The 22,903-nt window shown below is 43.3% G+C and overlaps 1 protein-coding gene across 3 annotated transcripts in view; it reads left to right on the plus strand.

Annotated features, from left to right (window-relative positions):
* The window catches only part of tarbp2 (TAR (HIV) RNA binding protein 2), a 29,885-nt gene extending 23,125 nt beyond the window's left edge, over positions 1-6,760 (plus strand). For 2 of the 3 annotated variants that reach the window (XM_060821045.1, XM_060821043.1), the window contains exons 5-8: positions 280-397; positions 3,373-3,500; positions 4,916-5,108; positions 6,450-6,760. In XM_060821045.1, coding sequence (XP_060677028.1) covers positions 280-397; positions 3,373-3,500; positions 4,916-5,108; positions 6,450-6,607 — 597 coding nt within the window. In that variant the 3' untranslated portion in view covers positions 6,608-6,760. The remainder of the gene's footprint in view (positions 1-279; positions 398-3,372; positions 3,501-4,915; positions 5,109-6,449) is intronic. The other variant, XM_060821044.1, reaches the window with a different exon arrangement.
* The last annotated feature ends 16,143 nt before the right edge of the window (positions 6,761-22,903 follow it).

The raw sequence follows: 22,903 nt of genomic DNA on the forward strand, positions 1-22,903 counted from the left end.
GCATGCTCTGGAAGGATTCACTTGACCTGTTTGGCCACATTATGGACAAAGCCACCAAGTCCTGGAGCGAGACTTGAACCCTGAGTTTCTTGCTCAGAGTCGGGGACACTATCCAGTATACCACAAAATCCCTCATAATTTTAAAGGCCTCTATTATGTTTGAGGAGCCACAGATGTTGGAGGTGCATCGGTGTTAAATGCTGAAGCGATTAAACAGATTAGTACACTGGCGCTTTACCATCAGTAACATTCCGCTTAGTGTGTGTTCTTTCTTTCCAGGAGCTGGTGGTTCAGAAAGGATGGAGACTTCCGGAATATACAGTCACTCAGGAATCTGGTCCTGCCCACCGGAAGGAGTTCACCATGACTTGCAGGGTCGAGAGATTCTTGGAGATAGGTATGGGCACTCCGCTCCTTCCCCACAGTTAATGTCTTGTGTGCTTGCGGTCTAGATTAGAGTGGTGCTGGAAAAGCACAGCAGGTCAGGCAGCATGTGTGCTTGCCTCTGGTGCTGCTGATGCTGTGGTCTAGTGCCTCTACTGCCTTTCTTCAAATGATTTGGCTCTGAGTTGCATTATTGGGTGGCTGCTGAGCCAAGCCAATGTCCAGTTTTTTAATTAATATTCATTCGTGGGATGTGGGCATCACTGGCTGGCCAGGATTTATTGTCAGTCCCTAGTTGCCCTTGAGTATGTGATGGTGAGCTGCCTTCTTGAATCACTGCACTCTTGCTGCTGTAAGTAGACACACTTAGGGAAGGAATTCCAGGATTTTGGCCCACCGACAGTGAAGGAACAGCAATATATTTCCAAGTCAGGATGATGAGTGTCTTCGAGGGGAATTTGCAGGGGGTGGTGTTCCCGTGTGTCTGCTGCCCTTGACTTCTAGATGGAAGTGGCTGTGCGTTTGGAAGGTGCTGTGTAAGGATCTTTGGTGAATTTCCGCAGTGCATCTTGTAGATAGAACGTATTGCTGTTACTCAGCATCAGTGGTGGAGGGATTGAATGTTCCTGGATGTGGTGTCAATCAAGTGGGCTGCTTTGTTGTGGATGGTGTTGAGCTGCTTGAGCATTGTTGGAATTGCCCTCATCCAGGCAAGTGGGGAGTATTCCATCACAGTCCTGACTTGTGCCTTGTAGATGGTGGACAGGTTTTGGGGAGTCAGGAGCTGAGTTACTTGCCACAGTATTCCTAGCCTCTGACCTGCTCTAGTAACCACTGTGTTAATGTGGCTAGTCCAGTTGAGTTTCTTGTCAACAGTAACCCCAAAGATGTTGATAGAAGTGGAATTCAGTGTTAGTAACACAATTGAATGTCATGGGGTGGTGTTTAGATTGTCTCTTATTGATGATGGTCATAGCCTGGCATTTGTGTGGCATGAATGCTACTTGCCACTTGTCAGCCCAAGCTTGGATATTGTTCGATCTTGTTGCATTTGAACATGGACTGCTTCAGTATCTGTGGAGTCGCAAAAGATGCTGAACGTTGTGCAATCATCGGTGAACATCCCCACTTTTGACCCTATGCTGAAGAGAACGTCACTGATGAAGCAGCTGACTGAAGGAATTGACTGTTGAGGTTAGTTAAGAAAAACTGCGCACGTGTCACTTGCTGAGGTAATGTGATGCTTGCAGAACATTTTGCAAGGCTCCATAGTGTCTTGAGTTTTGCGTTTTTTTTAATTGTTAGCATGTGTTTAAAAAAAATGGTGTCAAGTGATTTGCCCTTCAGTCCAAATGTGGGAGGGCAGAACTAAGCGGGATAATTCTTTCTAAGAGCCAGACGGGCATAATAGGCTGAATAGCCTCCTTTTGTGCTACAGGTTGCTCTGATTCCATGGAACTAGCAGCACCAATTCTTACAGAACATTCATTACCCCATTACCCATATCGCACCTCATCTTTGGACTATGCAACCTACACTTCTAAATATCTCCTGGCACTTCCAAATTGTGCGAGCAACATTGGGGTTTAAATTAGTTGCTTTTTTTTTCTCTCCCTACCTCTTCCAATAACTTAGCATAACAAAGCTCCTGGACCACCTTGCTATGCACAATGAGGAATTGAAAAAAATAATTTTAGAATTAATTTTGCTTGACATTGCTGAGTTTTCTTTTAAATACCCCTTATTCCCAGAGCATTACAGAAAGGATTTATCATTGCTAACTGTAGCAAGAGTGGGCGACGCGGTGGCACAGTGGTTAGCACTGCTGCCTCACAGCGCTAGAGACCCGGGTTCAATTCCCACTTCAGGTGACTGTCTGTGTGGAGTTTGCACATTCTCCCCGTGTCTGTGTGGGTTTCCTCCGGGTGCTCCGGTTTCCTCCCACAGTCCAAAAATGTGCAGGTAACGTGAATTGGCCATGCTAAATTGCCCATAGTGTTAGGTGAAGGGGTAAATGTTGGGGAATGGGTCTGGGTGGGTTGCGCTTCGGTGGGTTGGTGTGGACTTGTTGGGCCGAAGGGCCTGTTTCCACACTGTAAGTAACTTAATCTAATCTAAAGAGCTCGGTGTCAGCCACCTAAACTGAGATTTAAGGTAGTTGTTCAGCAATTTGATTTGTGTCATAATCTTTGAAATAGTAATGGAGGATTCACCATCAGTGAACCAGGAAAGTCAGTACTGCAACTTTGGAAATACTCAGCACTTTCTTCCCCAGCATTCAATGTTTGCACTTTACCCACAGGCCTTTATTTGACGTAGTTTAGGAGTTTGTGTGCATCTCGGACAAAGTAATTTTGCTGCACCATGGCACTTAGGGTGTGAAACAGGCTGCTTTTTTACCCAGCACATTCTGATCTCCCTCTGCCATCGGATGAACTGCTGTCTGATCTTTCCCAAAGATGTCAATTGTTACCTTTTTTTGTGTGGGAGTTGTATAAGAAAGTAGAGTTTTGGAAGGGAACTTGGGAATCGAATCAAAAGGGTTTTAAAAGATTGGTTAAATCAAGTGTATTTGACTACAATTGAGATCATTTGCAGAAGGCAGCAATTTGAATTGATCTTTAAGTAGTTGTTTGAATGTCAACTACCTAATGGAATTCCTTATCCATACAGCTTAAAGCAGGGTCAGGAGACCATTGACAGTCATGGCTTCAGCTCCCAGCCTATAGGAGTTTTGCTTCCAGAATTTGTGGAACATGTATGTGGAGCAGTGGTACAGTTGAACTGGACATGGAAGTCTGTGCCAACCCAATTTAAAGAAAGATGTGCTGAACATTTGAAGGATTTCTTTTTGAAGTTTTAATGAATGGTGTTTTCTCTCTCTCACACATTGGGGTGTTTTGAGAATGAACATTGTATAGATTTGGTGATGCAGAGTAGAAACTAGTGTGATTGGTCTCTTAACTGGTGATGTCTTACCTATCATAGGGAGTGGGACGTCGAAAAAGCTGGCCAAGCGCAACGCAGCCGCAAAGATGTTAGCAAGAATCCACGATGTCCCTGTGGATCAGAGGGACGGGAACGAAGTCGAGCCAGAAGATGACCAGTTTTCCATTGTAAGTGTGTGAAAGGATGAATTGCAGTTTTTAATGAGAGCGCCGGTTTGCATCATGAGAGAGAGTTGACAATCTGCCGGTGATGACATGACAGCCCTGCCAGATTTTAGACAAAAATATCTAACTGGAGTGAGCCGAGACAGTAATGGAAACTGCTTGTATTGTACAAACAGATATTGAGGGAGGTCTGCAGTGGTAACACTGAAGTGGTTCAGTAAAGCAGTGACTGAGAAAACACACCATGTCCTCTTCAAATTTTGAAAACTACCCAACAATACTCTGGTCTGGAATGTTTATAGTTTTACAGCACTTGGGTGATATTCTGGTAGTTATAAGGTGGCTATTAATGATGGGAGCAATTTGAAGTTCCTTTATTCGTTTTCAGAGTGTGGGTGTTGCTGACACTGCTCTCCATCAATCGCCATAATTTTATGTCGCTGTGTAGCTCACTAAGCCACTGAAGAGGGTATTATTCTGATATGGAGCTGGAGTTACATGTAGGCCCACAGTGGACAGGTGTATCAGGTTTCTCTCTCTAAAGGATACTTGCGAAGCAATTGAGTTTTTGTGGCGTGCCCAGCAGTTTTGAAGCCACTTCTTTTGATACCATCTCTTTTTAATTCCAGCTGGTTTGTCTTAAATTCTGGATTATTAATCCAAACGTCTAGATTTCTCTCCGATAACATAACTACTACAATGCCCCATGAGATAATGAATGAAGAGTGTCACAAATTGAAGCATTTTGAATGGCTTTTAGAATGACTAAAATATCTGCGACCCTTCGTGACCTCTGCTGATTCGGTATTGAGTGACAATCGAGCTCCTATTTAGGTTAGGTGAATTGAGGAGTATACGGGGAGAGTGGGAAAGTTGGTGTTGAGGTAAAAAGTCAACCATGATAGTCTTGAATGGCAGAGCAGGCTCAAGAGGGTAAATATTCTACTTCTGCTATTTTCTATAATCTTAGAGACTGAGAGTCTTTATAGAATTCTTTCATGGCCACCTTATCAATTGAGTTTTGTTTTATTTTAAACCCCCTCCCCCACCACCAAACAAATTTATTCTTGGTTTGCATTTCTAGTTGGCCAATTTGTTTTTTTTTTATTTTCAAGACCCTGTGCCTTCTCTCTGGGGATCATTCTGTCTCCCAAAAGACTCCTGGGTTTGTGAATCACACGATTAGCCGACAGCGGTACTTGGACTTTGAGTTTGTCGTGTGAAGAGAGCCGAGCACCCAATCCCACCAGAAGCGTGGCAACGTTAATGACAGAACTGTGAGCCATGTAGCGGGTTAATGTGGAGCATTCCATCTCTAGAAAGGGCACGCAGGAAAATGCAGCCACGTTTTAAATGAGGACTGGCATGCTGAAAGGAGGTGGTTCTTCCATTGCGCTTCTTTCTCTCTTTCTGTCCAGATGGTTGGTAACAAGCTGGATGGGCCGAAGGGCAAGAGCGCAGGTTGCACGTGGGATTCGCTCCGGAATTCTGCAGGGGAACGAATTCTTCACCTCAAGAGCAACCCACTTGGTGTTTCCAACTCCAATTTTTGCCAGATGTTGAGGGAATTGGCCGAGGAGCAGCGGTTCGACGTCAGTTACTTAGATATCGGTAAGTCACCTCGAGCTGACTGTACTGCGAATGGAGCCTGTTTCACCCGCGGAGAATTGATTACTTTCCACGTTTCATTGCCAGGAGCATACACGTGGGACTGTAGCGTTAAGTTACAGCTAGCTGATCTTGAAACCAGTTTTGGATTACCAACAGGAAAATGAGCAGTAAAGCCTTTCTGACTAAGCAAGGGGGCAGTTAATTCTAGGACCTGTGAAGTGAAAGGAAGCGTTTGCCTTTCTATCGCACCTAACTATTTGAATGTTCCAAATTGGAACAGTTAGGAATGTTCCAAGGATGCAAACCAGTTTGAGATGGATGATCTGTTGATCCGGTTTAGCCTGTTATGACATCTTTTTATATTCATCTAAGGAGGTAGGCAGGTCTCCATTTTAACATCTTATCTCAAACATTGTACCAACAGCAGGGTAGTATAGGAGTGCTACACTGTTAGTGTATTGGAAGTCTAAATTATGTGCTCAAATCCTGGAGGTTGTATGTGCAATCTTCTATGCCATTTTAATGGGATGGATTGGGGATTGGCTGTCTGACAGAAGGCAGAGAGTTGGGATAAAAGGTTCTTTTTCAGAATGGCAGCCAGTGACAAGTGGTGTTCCACAATGTTGGGGCTGCAGCTGTTCACTTTTATATATTAATGAAATGGATGAAGGGATTGGGACCATTCTTGCGAAGTGTGCTGATGATACAAAGTTAGGTGGACAGGCAGGTAGTACTGAGGAGGTGGGGAGGCTGCAGAAAGATTTAGACAGTTTAGGGGAATGATCCAGGAAATGGCTGATGAAATTCAACGTGAGCAAATGCGAGGTCTTGCACTTAGGAAAAAAACAATTCAGGCATGGACTACTTTGTAAACAGTGAGAAAATTCATAAAGCCAAAGTACAAAGGGATCTGGGAGTGCTAGTCCAGGATTCTCTAAAGGTTGACTTGCAGGTTGAGTCTGTGGATAAAAAAGCAAATGTAACATCATTTATCTCAAGAGGGTTGGAATATAAAAGCAACAATGTGCTTCTGAGACTTTATAAAGCTCTAGTTAGGCCCCATTTAGAATACTGTGTCCAATTTTGGGCACCACACCTCAGGAAGAACATATTGACTCTGGAGTGTGTCCAGCGGAGATTCACATGGATGTTACCTAGAATGGTTGGCCTAACATGATGAACAGCTGAGGATCCTGGGATTGTATTCATTAGAGTTTAGAAGGTTGAGGGGAGATCTAATAAAACTTACAAGATAATGCATGGCTTGGAAAGGGAGGACACTGGGAATTCTTCGCTAGATGTTTGCTAACTTCCTGTGACTTTTTTTTTCTTTCTTTCCAGAAGAGTTGAGCTTGAGTGGCCTGTACCAGTGTCTTGTGGAGCTATCAACGCAGCCCACCACCGTCTGCCACGGCTCTGGCTCAACAAGGGATGGTGCCCGTGCCAATGCAGCCCACAATGCACTGCAATATCTGAAAATCATGGCTGGAGGAAAGTGAGCCCAGTGGAGAACAATGATCACTCCTCAGTCTGACCAGCACTGTTTTAATTCCCTCCCAAACTGACATGTTTTTTATAACCAACAGCTTGAATTTCCCAAGTTGTGTACATGATTGGAAGTCGAGGTTTCTTACGGTGGTGCCTTTTTTTTTGTGTGGGGGCGCGGGGTGGGGGGTGGGGGGAGGGTTTGGTGATGGGTCAGTGATGCAAGGCAGGATGGAAGGAATCTGAAAGTTTATGTTGATTCTTTGTTTCCCAAAGTGTTGCTCTCCCATGTTGTCCATCTCTAATTTGCTGGATAGTCAACATGACACTGCTGTTGGCAAGCACACTCTTGCCCTTGAGTCTCACTCAAACTGGTAGTTAGAAGCCTACTGTGATTGTGAATAGTGTCCCTGGCACGACTAACCATAGTTCGAGTGGAATTGCTGCAGTGGTGATGGCCATCCGATGTTCTTTTAACTTAATTTCTCTCAATATATGGCATATTGATATCTCGCAAGTGAGTTTGGGACGTTCACTTGATCTCCTTCCAATTGTCAGGGTCACTCCACACCCGACTGAAAAATGGGTGTTTGTTATCCCAGCATGATGTGCTAGTAATCCCATAATGTTGCATTGTGTCTGTCCATTTCTCTTCTTGGCCAAGTTGCCTGAGCAGTGACAAGGCACTGGATAGAGGGCGAGGTCCTTGTCTGCTTCTGTCCACTTGACACAAAGTAGCATTACCAAGCCTCCTACGAGGAGGCTGGCCAACTGTGAAGGCTGGTGAAAGGTGTGTGTATATAAACAGTGTTTAAAGGTTAACAATGAATGATAATTTTTGTTTTTGTCAAGTATCATGAAGCTTCATTTGAAATAAGTTATTGATTTTTTTTTATATACAATGTGCTTTCCCGGCCTAGACTCCAGTTACAATAATTACTGTACCAAAACTTGCAAGTGTTCTGTACTAACACTAAAGGCAGCTGTCTACTTCCCTTAAATTGTGATCACCTTTTTGTAGTTACAACAGGACTTTATAAATGCCAGGTTTAATGAGCCTTTAAGAGGGAATCCATTTTGGATGCACACCCCTTGATATAATTATAGATTGCAGTTGTCTGCAGTGAAATGTAGGTTCTTTTCTTTTAGTGCTCCTCCATTTTAACAAAAAAATGTTGGCATTTGTACAACATCTTTCACGACTTTAGTGCATTCCAAAATGCTTTGCACCAAGGAAAGTACTTCTGAAGTGTAGTCACTGTTGTCATAGATTCCTTGGGCTCTATGTATTGTCCAATGTGGCTCTAAAGCAGGTGTGCGGGAGTTGCACCTTGGCTTGTACTGAGGTAAATGATCTCAGCATGGGCCTTAGTGTTGCTACGATTAGAGGGATGAAGAAAGTGAACTTTTGTTTTTGCTTTTGATTGCTATCAAGTGACCTTTTGTAGAAAATGTACCTGTATGGAAATCAGGCAATGGCAGTACTCGATGAACTGTCATGTCTGTCACCCTGACCTCGCTTAGTGACACGTGGCTCAGCGCTGGTGGGGAGACTCAAACCCTGTGCCCAAGCAGAGAGGATGTATCTTCTGGAAAGGTGGGGTTAAAGAGAGTGGCATGTAAAACAGGGAGACCCCATGACACAATAGATGCTCCACTCCCAAGTTCCAGGCTCATTCAGCCCAGTCCAGGAGAAGAGGTTTCAGTTTACTCACTGGGAGGGCTCAATGGCAAATGGCAATCAACTGATCGCAGATGTAAACCTTGTGGCAGACTCCATTAAGGCGATTGCAAAGACTGGTGTGAAAGTGTTGGGGATTTGGGTGAGGCAAAGAATTGCTTGATCGCTCCCCTGGTGTAAATACGTACATTTATATAGAAAGAAAATCATGTTTACAATGTTGCTGAATGTAGTGATTCTTCCCAGTGTTGGGATGGAACAGAGGGCATATGTGGCTCTCCATCTGATAGAAAGTGGCCCACTCCTCTACACCTCATAATGAGCGCACAATTCACCTGGCAAATGTGATTGCAGTTAAAGCATTGTACAGAGGCTTTTCATGGAGTTGGCAGAATATTAAAGAAAACTTGATAATTATTAAAGGAAATGAATATTTCTTTTCATTGATAGCAAATCAAAATGTTGCATCCAGGTTCCCATTTTTCTTTTTAAATGTTTTAAGTATTTATGCGTACAATCTGTTGTCTGGTTGTTCTTTTGTAAGTCAAATTAGTGCCCTTTTTTTTTCCAGAAGTGGTGCACTTTCAGCTCTCTCCAGTGCTTTGCACGTATTTGATTGAGTCTGGAAAAGCCACAAAGGAACTGTTTAGAGAAAAGACCATTTCTACTTGAAAAGGATAACAAATGTCAGAAATCCTCTTAACTGTTCTGTCAGGACCTGTAGAGCAAAAAGGCAACTTAATGTTTCAAGTGCATTTGTAACTTCTTTTGTATTTAAACACTCAAAAAAAAATCTGCCCAACTTGAGTGAATAAAGATGTAAATTATTCATATGCCGGCCCTCTTGTCCTATGTTTTAAGTTACATGCAAATTATGTTGGATGTGTTAATACCAATGTTAAAAGAAAACATTCAGAATTTGTAGACTGCTGTCTCTCAGCCAATTTTGAGTCAACCTGTTCAGCCAATTTTGACTCCCTGACTTTGAGCCAGTGAATAGCTGACTTACTCCGGCTGGGAGTCTCCTGAGTTTAACGCCTCCTGATCTTAGCCAGAGCAAGGCTAGGATTGTTTGAAGTTGGCCTCTGAATTCCAGCTCCTGGTTACTGGATAGCATTTTCTGGTGAAACGCAAAACCTGGAGAACAAGGGCGACCAAGCTGGGTCCTGTGGTAAAATACCTTGCCAAAACAGTTGGGGCACAAATAACACCGCTTGGGCAAGGTCCCAGAGGTCACAATTGCAAGAGGTGAGAGCCTTTTAGAAGGCGAGAACATGAAGAGAGGTTCTTACACCACAACTGCCTTGACACATAATCCCATAACATTCAGGCACTAACTGTGATTTTGACACCAAGTCCTAAGTATGGGTTGGTGCCCAAGCAAATCAGTGGGAATGGGAATAGAGGGTGCCCAGTTTAACTTGCTGTCCAGAATTATTGGCGATTTTTTTTGGGACCTGGGATTGAGTTGTCTGTTTTTGTGGTCTGGGAAAAAGAGATCAAGCCCATCCAGCCGCTTCTAGACCTTTTCAGTTTGTGAAATTATATTCACATAGTTATTTCAGTAATTTGGGGATGGGAGGGGGAACTGGGTAGTCTAGCTCTGACATTAGATTAGATTAGCTTACTTACAGTGTGGAAACAGGCCCTTCGGCCCAATAAGTCCACACCGACCCACCGAAGCACAACCCACCCATACCCCTACATTTACCCCTTACCTAACACTACGGGCAATTTAGCATGGCCAATTCACCTGACTTGATTATCTTTGGACTGTGGGAGGAAACCAGAGCACCCAGAGGAAACCCATACAGACACGGGGAGAACGTGCAAACTCCACACAGTCAGTCGCCTGAGGTGGGAATTGAACCCAGGTTCTCTGGCGCTGTGAGGCAGCAGTGCTCACATCTGGGATGAAATCCAAACTAGATAAACAGGATGGACTCTCTTCCTGGCCTCTGCTGGCTGCAGTATGAAATGAGGTTGAAGGAGTCTTGACTTGCATTTCTAGAGTTATAGGTCTTTTGGTATACTGCCTCAGGGAATTGGAACATTTCAAACAGCTGCAGAGTGTGTAAGTCCGGAGTCGACGTTTAGGTATGTCGATGTTGACAGTGTAGAGGGAGTTCTATCTAATTCCATGCTGTACCTGTCCTGAGACAGTTTGATGGGGACAGTGCAGAGGGAGCTTTCCTGTCTGTATCTCACCTTGCTTGTTGCTGCCCGTAAATATCTGAAATGGGAATGTGTCCAATCCACTGTTATACCAAGAACCTATTCACAAAATGTAACAAAAGTGTATTGGATGGTTTCATTAATAATTGGACTTGATCATTCTGGAATTAACCCTCCTGTGCAAACAGTCTGTGAGCCAAGGTGGATGTAACATTGCAGTGTGTTGTGACACTTTCTTATTCTTGGGCTGACTAGTGCTTGAAGCTTAGTGTCTGGAGGAAGCTGTCTGTACTCCCAAGTACTGCAAACCCTTCCTTCTGACCTCCTGCCACTTGCTTCTTTGTCATTATATGGTATGGTCAAGTCGGTTTCAAAATCTGATCACAGAGGATACATTAAGATGGATTCCAGGCTCTTGTAACGCAGTCCAATTTCTGCGTTTCTCTGAAATGGCCCTTCTCATGCAGCTTCATGTACAGATATTTTCCTCATCACCCTGTTAAGAGATGTTATGACACACTTCTGTCTCTCTTCCGTGGTTATGTTTGAGCCTGGGTGTCATGGAGGTTTTACAGCATGGAAATAGGCCCTTCAGCCCAACCTGCCCATGCTGCCCAATTTTCACAATTAATCTAGTTTCATTTGCCTGCCTACCTATCCCACCCATGTACCTGTCCAAATGTTGCTTAAACAACAAAATTGTACACCCCTCCACCACCTCTGGCAGCCCGTTCCAGACACACTCTGACCTTTGTGTGAAAAAAAATTGCCCCTCTGGACCCTTTTGTACTTCTCCCCTCTCTCCTTAAACTCCTCTACCATAGAGAAAAACTGTTGGCTATCTACCTTATCTATGCTTCTCATGGTTTTATGGACCTCTATAGGGTCAGTCTCCCACAATCGAGGGGAAAAGAAAGTCCCAGCATCTCCTTATAACTCAAACCTTCCAGTTCAGATAGCATCCTAGTAAATCTTTTCTGCAGTCTTTCTAGTTTAATAATATCCTTCCTATCATAGGACAACCAGAACTGCACGCAGTATTCCAAATATGGCCTTAGCAACATCTTGTACACTGCGACAAGATATCCCATCTCCAATACTCAATGCTCTACCACCAGCCACGACCAAGTCTTCTACCTTCAAACCAATTTTGTATCTAATTGGCTAGCTCTCCCTGGATCCTGAGAGACTTAGGTTTCAGAGAACATCTCCGGGACACCCGCACCAATCAACCCCACTGCCCCGTGGCCCAACATTTCAACTCCCCCTCCCACTCTGCCGAGGACATGGAGATCCTGGGCCTCCTCCACCGCCTCTCCCTCACCACCTGACGCCTGGAGGAAGAACGCCTCATCTTCTACCTTGGAACACTTCAACCCCAGGGCATCAATGTGGACTTCACTAGTTTCCTCATTTCCCCTCCCCCCACCTTAGCTCAGTTCCAACCTTCCAGCTCAACACTGTCCTACCTGTCAATTTCCCTTCCCACTTACCTGCTTCACCCTCTCCTCTGACCTATCACCTCCATCCCCACCCCCATTCACCTATTGTACTCTTTGCTTCCTTCCCCCCCCCCCCCACCCCATTTATCTCTCCACCCTGGAGGCTTCCTGCCTCTATTCCTGATGAAGAGCTTTTGCCTGAAATGTCGATTTTCCTGCTCCTGGGATGCTGTTGTGCTTTTCCAGCATCACTCTGATCTAAACTCTGTGAGACTTAACCTTACTGTGCAACCCACCATGTGGTACCTTGTCAAAACCCTTGCTAAAGTTCATGTAAACAATAATAGAATCTCTACAGTGTGGAAACAGGCTCTTCGACCCAACAAGTCCACACCAACCCTTAAAAATGTATCCCACCCAAACCCCTTCACCATTACTCTACATATACTCCTGACTAATGTACCTAATCTACACACACTATGGGCAATTCAGCATAGTCAATTCACCTAACCTGCACATCTTTGGAGTGTGGGAGGAAACCCGCAAAAACACAGAGAGAATATGCAAACTCCACACAGTCACCCAAGAGGGAAATCAAACCTGGGTCCCTGGTGCTGAGAGGCAGCAGTGTGCCACTCGAAATGGCTATGCACTGCACTCTACTTTCTTGTTCATCCCTTCAAAAAACTGACTATCCCAAATGCCTGTAGATCCTGTTTCTCAATTCCCTCTAACAACTTACCCACCACAGACATTAAGCTCACCAGTCTGTAGTTGCCAAGCATTTCCCTGCAGCCTTTCTTACATAATAGCACAACATTAACCACCCTCCAATCTTCAGTCACTTCACCCATGGCTGTTGATGATACAAACATGTCTGCTAGGGGCCCTGCGATTTCCTCCCTAGCATCCCATAAGGTCCTGGAATGCACTTTATCATGTCCTGGGATTTATCTATCTTAATGATTTTAAGACTTTCAACACCTTCTGTCATGTTGACTTGCTTCACGACATCAGCTTTTATTTCCCTAAGTTTCTGAGCATCCATGCCTTTATCAATGGTAAATACTGACAAGAAATATTTATTTAGTATCTTGTCCATCTCTTCCACCTCTGAACGTAGATGGTCTTGTTGATCTTTAAGAGACCCAATTCTCTCCCTAATTACACTTTTGCTCTTTATGTGCATGTAGAATCCTTTTGGAGTCTTCTTTACCTTATCTGTCAAAGTCATCTCGAGTCCCCTTTCAGTGCTCCTGATTTCTCTCTTAAGTGTACTCTGACACCCTCTACACTACTCGAGGAATTCACTTGATCCCAGCTGTCTACACATATGTGCTCCTTTTCTTCACTAGGGCCTCAACAACTCTAGTCATTGAGGGTTCCCTACTCCAACCAGCCTTACCCCCCCTTGGCGAGGGAGCACAGGCCACTGATGCTCTCAATGCCTTTAGGGAGAGGTGGGCACCACTGGGGGTGGATTGTTTTATATTCCCCCTTGAACTCTGTTTTGATTTAGTCCCCTCGTCCTCTTCCCCATCCCCTTTCACGTTTTTCACATAAGCATTGCCCTATCAGGCTTTGCTTGTTCATGTCTCACTAGCCACATGGATTCTTTCCTGGTGGTAGAAAAGATAAAAGTTTTAGCACAATGGCATCTTTTTACTGTGCCGTTACACATACATATACGGCCACGGGTAAAAAGAACAAAATTACTCACCTCTGAAGTAGGTGGGGCTTGAACCTGAGTCACCTGGCTTAGAGGTAGGGTTATTACCACTGCACCACTGCTTTAATGTTGATTACTTCCTTCCACCTCACAGCTTTACATTCATCCTTTAAGACACTTTTGGTGATCTGACCTCATATTTCCTCGTGTTATATTTTGGTTTGTGTTAATGCCTTGGGGAATTTTTTTCAAAATTGTCTTTTTTCAAATGCAAGTTGTTGTCAATAGGGAATCGGAAATACATTTGAAAAAGGAAATAATGTCTGGGACAATGAGGAAGAGAGAGCACGGGGAGTGGAACTAATTGGAGAGCCCTGTCAAAGAGTTGGAACAGGCACGATAGGCATCTCTGTGCTGTTTGGTTCCACCTTGCTGGAAATGATGGTGCAGTTGCAATTCCAACTTTTCTGTCACTAGAGGTCCTCAGGACATCACAAATAACCTGCAGAGTAAGAGGAAGTTGAGCAAATGGGGCAACACGAGGGATTTTATTGGACTTTTTTCTCCTCGCCGCTGAAATAATCCGAAGGAAGCACGTTTCTCGTCACCAAGTCACCTCTTGTTTACATTTATTTACGTGGGATGGTATCATTAATTCATGGTTTTACATTACTTCACACAGCACAGTACTGTGTTAAATACTTTCTCCAGCCCCACCCCCTCAACTGTCCGAGGGAGAAATCGACAATTCCGCACCGCAATTTGCGAAAACAGACGCCCACCTTAATGTGCATTCCGTTGTTTTGTATCAGAATACCATTGAACTGTTTAACAGGAATATAGGACCGGATCATTTATACTTCTGAGTCTTTGTAAAACTATATGCATGGCATGGTCATCATTTTAATCACGTTACTTGTGAATACTTTTAATTCCGAGATTCGCCTCCTTTAAACCTACGATTTTCTGGGACTACGTGTTCCACATAGTCTTTTCCACAGTATCTCTTTCTGTATTTATTCCTACCGGGTCCAGGGACAAGTAACTTGGAATATTAGGGTTAAGTCGTGACTGTCTTATCAAACCTTCCCTGCGAATGCCAGTGTTTGGAGCCGGTTGGACGCGAACTGGTGCCTCCTGTTTCCCACACACGCTCAGTTCCCAGCCCGTTTAGGCTTAAGATGCAGCCAGTTCAGCCCTTGCCCTGAATGTAGGGGAAAGGTACCGAACATGGCTTGTATTTTATTTATAGATAATCGTGCTGATAAAAGACCGGGAGATTGTCACCAACTTTCAACTGGAGGGTGATGTAGTCAGATTAATCGATCAACTGTACAAAATATGCATGGCAAAGTCCATCAGATTTCTTGCTAATTTAAAGTGTGACACTTTTACCAGATACAGTGGTCAAAATAAGTTGAAGTGGATGTCACACTTTGTTGACGGATATTCGAAAATGTTTAAGACCCAAGGGAGATGCTTATTTGATCCAATAAAGCCAAAATATTTATTTTCCCAATTGCAATTCGGATGTTTTTTTCACACAATTTCGAACGTAACGCAAGGTATTCATCACTAGGGGATGCTGTTGTAAACTCGCTCTGTAATAAGGAGAAAGTGCAGACTGCAGATGCTGGAGATCAGAGCTGAAAATGTGTCGTTGGAAAAGCACAGCAGGTCAGGCAGCATCCAAGGAGCAGGAGATTCGACGTTTCGGGCATAAGCCCTCATGAAGGGCTTATGCCCGAAACGTCGACTCTACTGCTCCTTGGATGCTGCCTGACCTGCTGCGCTTTTCCAGCGACACATTTTCAGCTCGCTCTGTAATAATCCAAGATGTTATGCAAAATCAATGTATACAACCTTAGGAACGCTTTCCAATTCCCAGATGTTTCCCTGACTAACTTGTCCTGTTTGAATTTCCAGTGAGGCTTTGGGAAACGTCTTGATGGTCACATCCTAATTCAAAATATTAATATTCATGGCTTGGAACGTGCCATAGTGGTGGACCAGAGGTGGGACTATTACAAATTGGACAGGCTACTGGACTGGAACCAATGTCCTAGGGGGTGCTTTTGCTAGTCCACACCAACCCTCGGAAGAGTAACCCACCCAGACCCATTCCCCTAACCTATATTTGCCCCTGACTAATGCACCTCATGCTACAGGCAATTTAGCATGGCCAACTCGCCTGGCCTGCACATCTTTGGATTGGGGAAGGAAACCAGAGCAAATGGGGAGAACATGCAAACTGCACACAGTCACCCGAGGCAGGGATCAGACTCAGGTCCGTGGTGCTGTAAGGCAGCAGTGCTTACCACTGAGCCACTGTTCATGGACAGCAAGGAGGTAGTGACTAAAGCCGATAAGAAACTAGATAATGAAGTTAGCGTGACTAAGAGGAAGAGTAGGCAGGGAGCAGATAATGAACGCAAAGGGACTAGTGGTCTGAGGTGCATTTGTTTTAATGCGAGAAGTGTAGTTTGTAAGGCAGATGAACTTATGGCTTGGATATAGTACCTGGGCGTCTGATGTTATTGCTATTACTGAGACTTGGTTGAGGGAAGGACATGATTGGCAACTAAGTATCCCAGGATATTGATGCTTCAGGCGGGATAGAGAGGGAGGTAAAAAGCGGTGGAGGAGTTGCATTTCTGGTCAGAGAGGATATCACAGTTGTGCTAGCCCAGATCCTAACTTTGCTAGTTATTTTAAGCAGGTGTAAAGTGGATATTCCAGGAGAGAATCAGCTGGTCAAACCACTTAGTTTTAAACAAAACAGAATTTATTTACAAGATTACTGAATGAAACACGAACAACAGAGAACAGAATACAGAATAACTTAACCTCTCTGAAAACCCAACAAATCATCCCAACTTAATGATGCTGTTCCAGGAGGGTACTATGGAGGACTCGAGCAGTGAGGCAATATGGGCAGAACTCAGAAATAGGAAGGGTGTAGTAACAATGTTGGGGCTGCACTACAGGCCTCCCAACAGCGAGTGCAAAATAGAGGTACAAATATGTTAACAGATCATGGAAAGATGTAGGACCGACAGGGTGGTGGTGATAGGAGATTTTAATTTTCCCAAAATTGACTGGGATTCACTTAGTGTTAGAGGATTGGATGGAGCACAATTTGAAGGAGCATCCAGGAGGGCTTTATAGAGCAGCATGTATATAGTCCAACTTGGGAAGGGGCCATACTGGACCCAGTGTTGGGGAATGAGCCCGGCCAGGTGGTTGAAGTTTCAGTAGGGGATTACTTTGGGAATAGTCATAGTGATCACAATTCCATAAGTTTTAGAATACTCATGGACAAAGAAGAGTATGGTCCTAAAGGAAGAGTGCTAAACTGGGGGAAGGTCAACCCTATAGCAAAATTCATCAGGAGCTGGGGAATGTGGATTGAGAGCAGCTGTTTGAGGGTGAGTCCATGATATGTGGGAGGCTTTTAAAGAGACGCTGATTAGCGTGTAGGACAGACATAGCCCTATGAAAATGAGGGATAGAAATGGCAAGATTAGGGAACCATGGATGACAGGGGAAATTGTGAGACTAGCTAAGAGGGAAAAGGAAACATACATATGGTCTAGGTGACTGAAGACAGACAAAGCTTTGGAAGAATATTGGGAAAGTAGGACAAATCTGAAACGAGGAATTAAGAGGGCTAAAAGGTTAAGGAAAATCACAAAGCCTTTTATTCATATATAAGGAGCAAGAGGGTAACTCGAGAAAGGGTTGGCCCACTCAAGGGCAAAGGAGGAAAGTTGTGGGTGGAGTCAGAGGAAATGGGTGAGATTCTTAATGAGTACTTTGCATCGATATTCACTGAGGAGAGGGACATGACGGATGTTGAGATTAGGGATAGATGTTTGATTACTCTAGGTCAAGTTGGCATAAGTGGGGAGGAAGTGTTGGGTATTCTAAAAGGCATTAAGGTGGACAAGTCCCCAAGTCCAGATGGAATCTATCCCAGATTAATGAGGGAAGTGAGAGACAAAATAATTGGGGCCTTATCAGATATCTTTGCAGCATCCTTGAACATGGGTGAGGTCCTGGAGGACTGAAGAATTGCTAATGTTGTCCCCTTGTTTAAAAAGGGTAGCAGGGATAATCCAGGTAATTATAGATCAGTGAGCCTGATGTCATTGGTAGGGAAGCTGCTGGAGAAGATACGGAGGGATAGGATCTTTTTACATTTTGAAGAAAATGGGCTTATCAGTGGTAGGCAACATGGTTTTGTGTCGGGAAGGTCATGTCTTATGAACTTAATAGAATTCTTTGAGGAAGTGTTATGGACTAGGCCAGACCCTCTCAAAACATTTCAAGAAGGTAGCCCAGACCCTAACTTTGCTTGTTGTTTTAAGCAGGTATAACCAGGAGAGAAACAGCTGGTCAAACCACTTAGTTTGAAACAAAACAGAATTTATTTCCAAGATTACTGAATGAAAGACAAACAACAGAGAAAAGAATACCGAATAACTTAAACATTTCAAAAACCCAACAGGTCATCCCAACTTAATGATGCTGTTCCAAATACTTGCAAATATCCCTAAAAACACCCTTTTGCACAAAAGGTAAAATCAAACACAAGTTGTTACAGGATAGAAATCAGGGAGAGAGAGAGAGAGAGAGTACCAGCCTGGACCTGCTTCTGGGTCCAGCAGCTTTTCCACTACTGCTAAAAAAACAAACCAGAGAAAAGTTGAGCTGGGAGAACTGGCTAAACCTCTTTCATTGTACAAATGTTTGTTTTTTTTTAAAACTTGAAAGCCTTCTGCCTGAGGCAGTATCTGTTAGCTATTATAAAATGGGCGCTACAACCCTTCAACCTCCAGACGTTTCGGAGCCTGTGTCTTTTACGATCTCCGAAAAAAAAGCCAAGGACAACATAACCTTGTTAAAGGAGCAGCTTTGTCACCTCCCCCCTTAATAAAATGAACTATAAATATCCAAAGATGGCTTCATTTTAAAACCCCTTAAAAATTGTTAGTAGTCAAAAGCACACATATACATCACATTGATAATAAACATGCAAACATGCACAACTACATCCCGTTTCAGTCTGTTGTATCCCCACCACCGAATATGTCCATCTCTCATTTGAGTCTTGACAATGTGTTGGCAATCACATTTTCTTGTCCTGCCACATGCACAATTTTCAAATTGAATGGCTGTAACAATAGGCTCCATCTAAACTGTGGCATTTTTGTCCTTAAATATGTCCACAAACTTCAATAGGTAATGATCAGTGTATATGATTGCCTCAGATACATTACTGGTACCATATACATTGAAATGTTGTAATGCCAATACCAACTCAATGTCGCCTTCTCAACTGTCGAATGTTTCTGCTGATGAATGTTCAATTTCCTGGAGAAAATCCCATAGGTCTTTCTGTCTTCTCATCATCTTCCTGTAAGAGCACAGCACCGACACCCCACATCACTCACATCGATAGCCATCTTGAATGGCTTTGTGTAATTAAGTGTGGCTAACACTGGGGCAGTGGTGAACACAGCTTTCAGGCTGTCAAATACATTCTGACAGTCCGCTGTCCACTGAAACCTCTTACCTTTCTTTAGCAATTCAGTGAGGGAGCAGCCACACTGCTAAAATTTGGTACCAATTTCTGATAAAATCCACTCAATCCCAGGAACCGTATACGGCTCTTTTTGTCGATGGTACAGGAAACTCCCCAACTGCCTTTGTTTTTACATCCCCTGGGGCCATTTGTCCATGTCCAAGAACATGGCCCACAAAGGGGACTTGGGCTTTGGCAAATTCACTTTTAGCCAGGTTTATCACCAAGCCTGTCTTCCAAAGTTGATTGAACAATTCTTGTAAATGTTACAAATGTTCCTTCCATGTGTGACTAAAAATCATCAGGTCATCGATATATACGATACAGTTGAGTAATCTGGAAATGACCTTATTGGTTAGTCTCTAAAATGTGGCCGGCGTGTTTTTCATACCAAACAGCATGACTTTAAACTGATGCAGTTCATTTGGTGTTATGAAAGCCAAAATTGTCTTCGCTCTTTCGGACAAAGGTACCTGCCAGTAGCCTCTGAGCAAGTCCAACTTAGAAATATAAGTTGCTTGTCCCAACTTTTCAACACAGTCTTCCAACCGCGGAATAGGATATGCATCAGTCTTTGTAACTGCATTGACTTTGTGATAGTCCACACGTAACCATTGGGTACCATCTAGGTTTGGCACCATGATTATGGGTGAGCTCCAGTCACTGTAACTCACTGGAGCATGTATTCAAACTCCTTCTGAACCTGTGCCAACTTTAGAGCACTATGCCTATAAAGACATTGCTTAATTGGAACAACATCTCCTGTATCCACATCATGCATAATTATTTCCACTTATTCCCAGCTTATTTCCACTTATCGCCCCATGCGATAGCGATAGCTCTTTCAGGTCATTTCGATTTTCCTCTGGAAGGCAATTCAATAAGCTATCCCAATTTTTGACAACTTCATTATTATTCAATTTAATTTGAGGAATGTCCAATTCAGAATCCTCTGAATTTGGTTCTTCTCTCTATGTTGTAAGCTTTGGCTTTCCTTCCCTGTGTCAAAATACCTTTTGAGCATATTCTGTGAGACACACTCTGTGAGATTTCTTTCTGTCTGGAGTCCTTATCAAATAGTTCACTACACTCAATTTCCTTTCGACTTGATAAGGTCCACTAAACCTTGCTTTTAAATGTTCACCTATGACTGGAAGTAACACTAACGCCTTATCCCCGATAGCAAAATTGTGAATTTTTGATTTCTTGTCTGCTTCCTGTCTCATTGCATGTGGTGATACTTTTAAATACCATCTAGTTAACTCCCCCTGCTCTATTTAATCGTCCCCTAGAATTTGGTACACAGTCCAAATATGTGGTCTCTGAATTCTGACTGACCAATTTCTCCTTAATCAATTTTAGCGGTCCTCTCACTTCATGCCCAAAAACTAATTCAAATGGACTATTCATTTGGTCGATTCATTTGGTACATCTTGGATTGCAAAAAGCACAAACAGAATTCTCTTATCCCAATCATCTGGATAGTCTTGACAATAAGACCTCAACGTGGTCTTTAATGTCTGATGTCACCTTCCTAGCACTCCTGCGACTCTAGATGGTACGCAGTAGATTTGTATTGTTTTATTTCTAAGCTATCCTTAACTTCCTTGAACAATTTCAATGTGAAGTTTGACCCTTGATCTGATTGTATGTCTATGGGTAATCTGTATCTCGTGAAAAATTTGAGTAATTCCTCTGCAATCCTTTTAGCTGTGATATTGTGTAATGGAACGGCCTCTGGAAATCTAGTCGATACATCCATTACTGTTAACAAATACTGATTCCCACTTTTTCTTTGAGGTAGGGGCCCTACACAATCAATTAAGACTCTTGTAAAAGGTTCCTCAAGTGCAGGAATAGGTATTAAAGGTGTGAGTTTTATTACCACCTGTAACTTTCCAATTACCTGACATATATGGCATGTCTGGCAAAATCAACTACATCCTCGTGCAGTCCAGGCCAGTAAAAATGTCTTTGTTTTAGTTTGAGTTTTCTTCACCCCTAAATAACCCCCTTGTCGTAGCTCATGCACCACTCGCAACACCTCCTTCCTATACCCCATTGTCAACACGATTTGATGAACTTCTGCCCATTTCTCATCTGCCTGAATATGGGATAGCCTCCATTTCTCATTAAGATATCATTTTTAAGATAATAACATTCAGGGATACATTTGGATTCTTTTTCTGTGTATGCCTTTTGCTACAATTGCTTTAAATTGTCATCTTTCTGCTGTAACTCAGTTAATCTATCTGAGTTAAAGATGTCTGCTTTGTCATCTATCTGCCCCTGGTTGTCTCAACCACCAGATCAAACAGGGTCCCTGCTAATATCACTTCAACTTTCTTATCTGTACTCTTTGATTTCTCCTGATTCAACTGGTGACTTTGTGACCTTGTTACCACACAGTCAGGAAAAATCCCAGGGTATGCAATAGTTTACTCGCCTGAATTGCCACTGGTTTTTCAACTACAGTAGGCATCACTCCTACCTGTGAACCAGCTATATCATTAACATGGACAAATTGTATTCCTGGAGCTGAGAGTTTGTCCAGTACTCCGAACACAACTTCTCCACTCTTCCCTGGACACTCTAACCTCACTTTACATAATTGAGTGCTTCTTGTCTCACCATGAATTCCCATTACTCGTACCTTTTCTAGCAATAGTCCTTCAGAAGTACATATCTCCTCATCTTCAACATCACAGATTGAGAGGATCCTGTATTTCTTAATATTGTAACCTCTTTACCTGCTGCTCCTGGCGTACGCGAGTAAACTTTACCTTCGCAGGTATAGTATGTGGTTTAAGAAGATCTGGCACTTCCTCCTTAACCAACCCCCGTCCAGGTTATACATTCTAGTGCAGCTTTCTAGCCTACACTGTGCTTTCTGTTACCACTCCAACAAAATTCACTGGCTTATCCTGTTTTCCTACATCCGGCTTCCCAGTGTTTTTCCTAACCCACCAACACTGTGATTTCATGTGGCCGACTTTTTTAATTTTTCTTTCCCCTTCAAGGGTTTCCTTTTTACCCTGTGGTAAGTTATCCTTATGATCTTCACTGAGATCTTTCCACATGAGGATTTCTCTTTTCCCCAATTTCTATCCCTCACGGACTGCAATTGATTTTGGAAGCCAAACTTTGATATATGGACCAACTCATAATCATCAGCCATTTCAGCTGCCAGTCTGGCCATTTTAACTCTCTGCTCTTCCACTTGAGTTCTCACTCCTTCAGAAAGTGATTTTTTAAACTCCTGTCGAAGTGCCAATTTCTGAAATTTAAACTCTGTCTCATTTTCTCTCTCTTCTGCTTTTAATCGCATTTCCTTATCTTTTGCCTGTCACCCAAGCTGCTTCATTTGCAATTGAATTTTAGCCATCTCTAATTATTCCGATGGTCGTTCCAGCAAATTTTAATACTGAGCCATTGCTGTAATTATCTCTCCTCACGGAAGGAGGCAACTCCAGCTTGTCTGCTAATTCCAGCAGCTTGGATTTAATCATCTTTTTGTAAAATCCCCAAAGTCACTTTTCCATCCAGAAAACACTTGGTGACTGAAAGAGCCACTGTTATCCCAAACACTGGTTAAACCAACTGAACTCAACACCAGGAACAAACCACTTGCTGCCTTCGAGTCCAACAACCCGAATCCCAATTTGGAACTACAGAACAAATCCTGCAAGGAGCCCTCAATCTGTTCTGGACCAGGTCAGACCCTCTCAAAACATTTCAAGAAGGTAGCCCAGACCC

Source organism: Hemiscyllium ocellatum, chromosome X, assembly GCF_020745735.1.
Source record: "Hemiscyllium ocellatum isolate sHemOce1 chromosome X, sHemOce1.pat.X.cur, whole genome shotgun sequence".
NCBI classification, from domain to species: Eukaryota; Metazoa; Chordata; class Chondrichthyes; order Orectolobiformes; family Hemiscylliidae; genus Hemiscyllium; species Hemiscyllium ocellatum.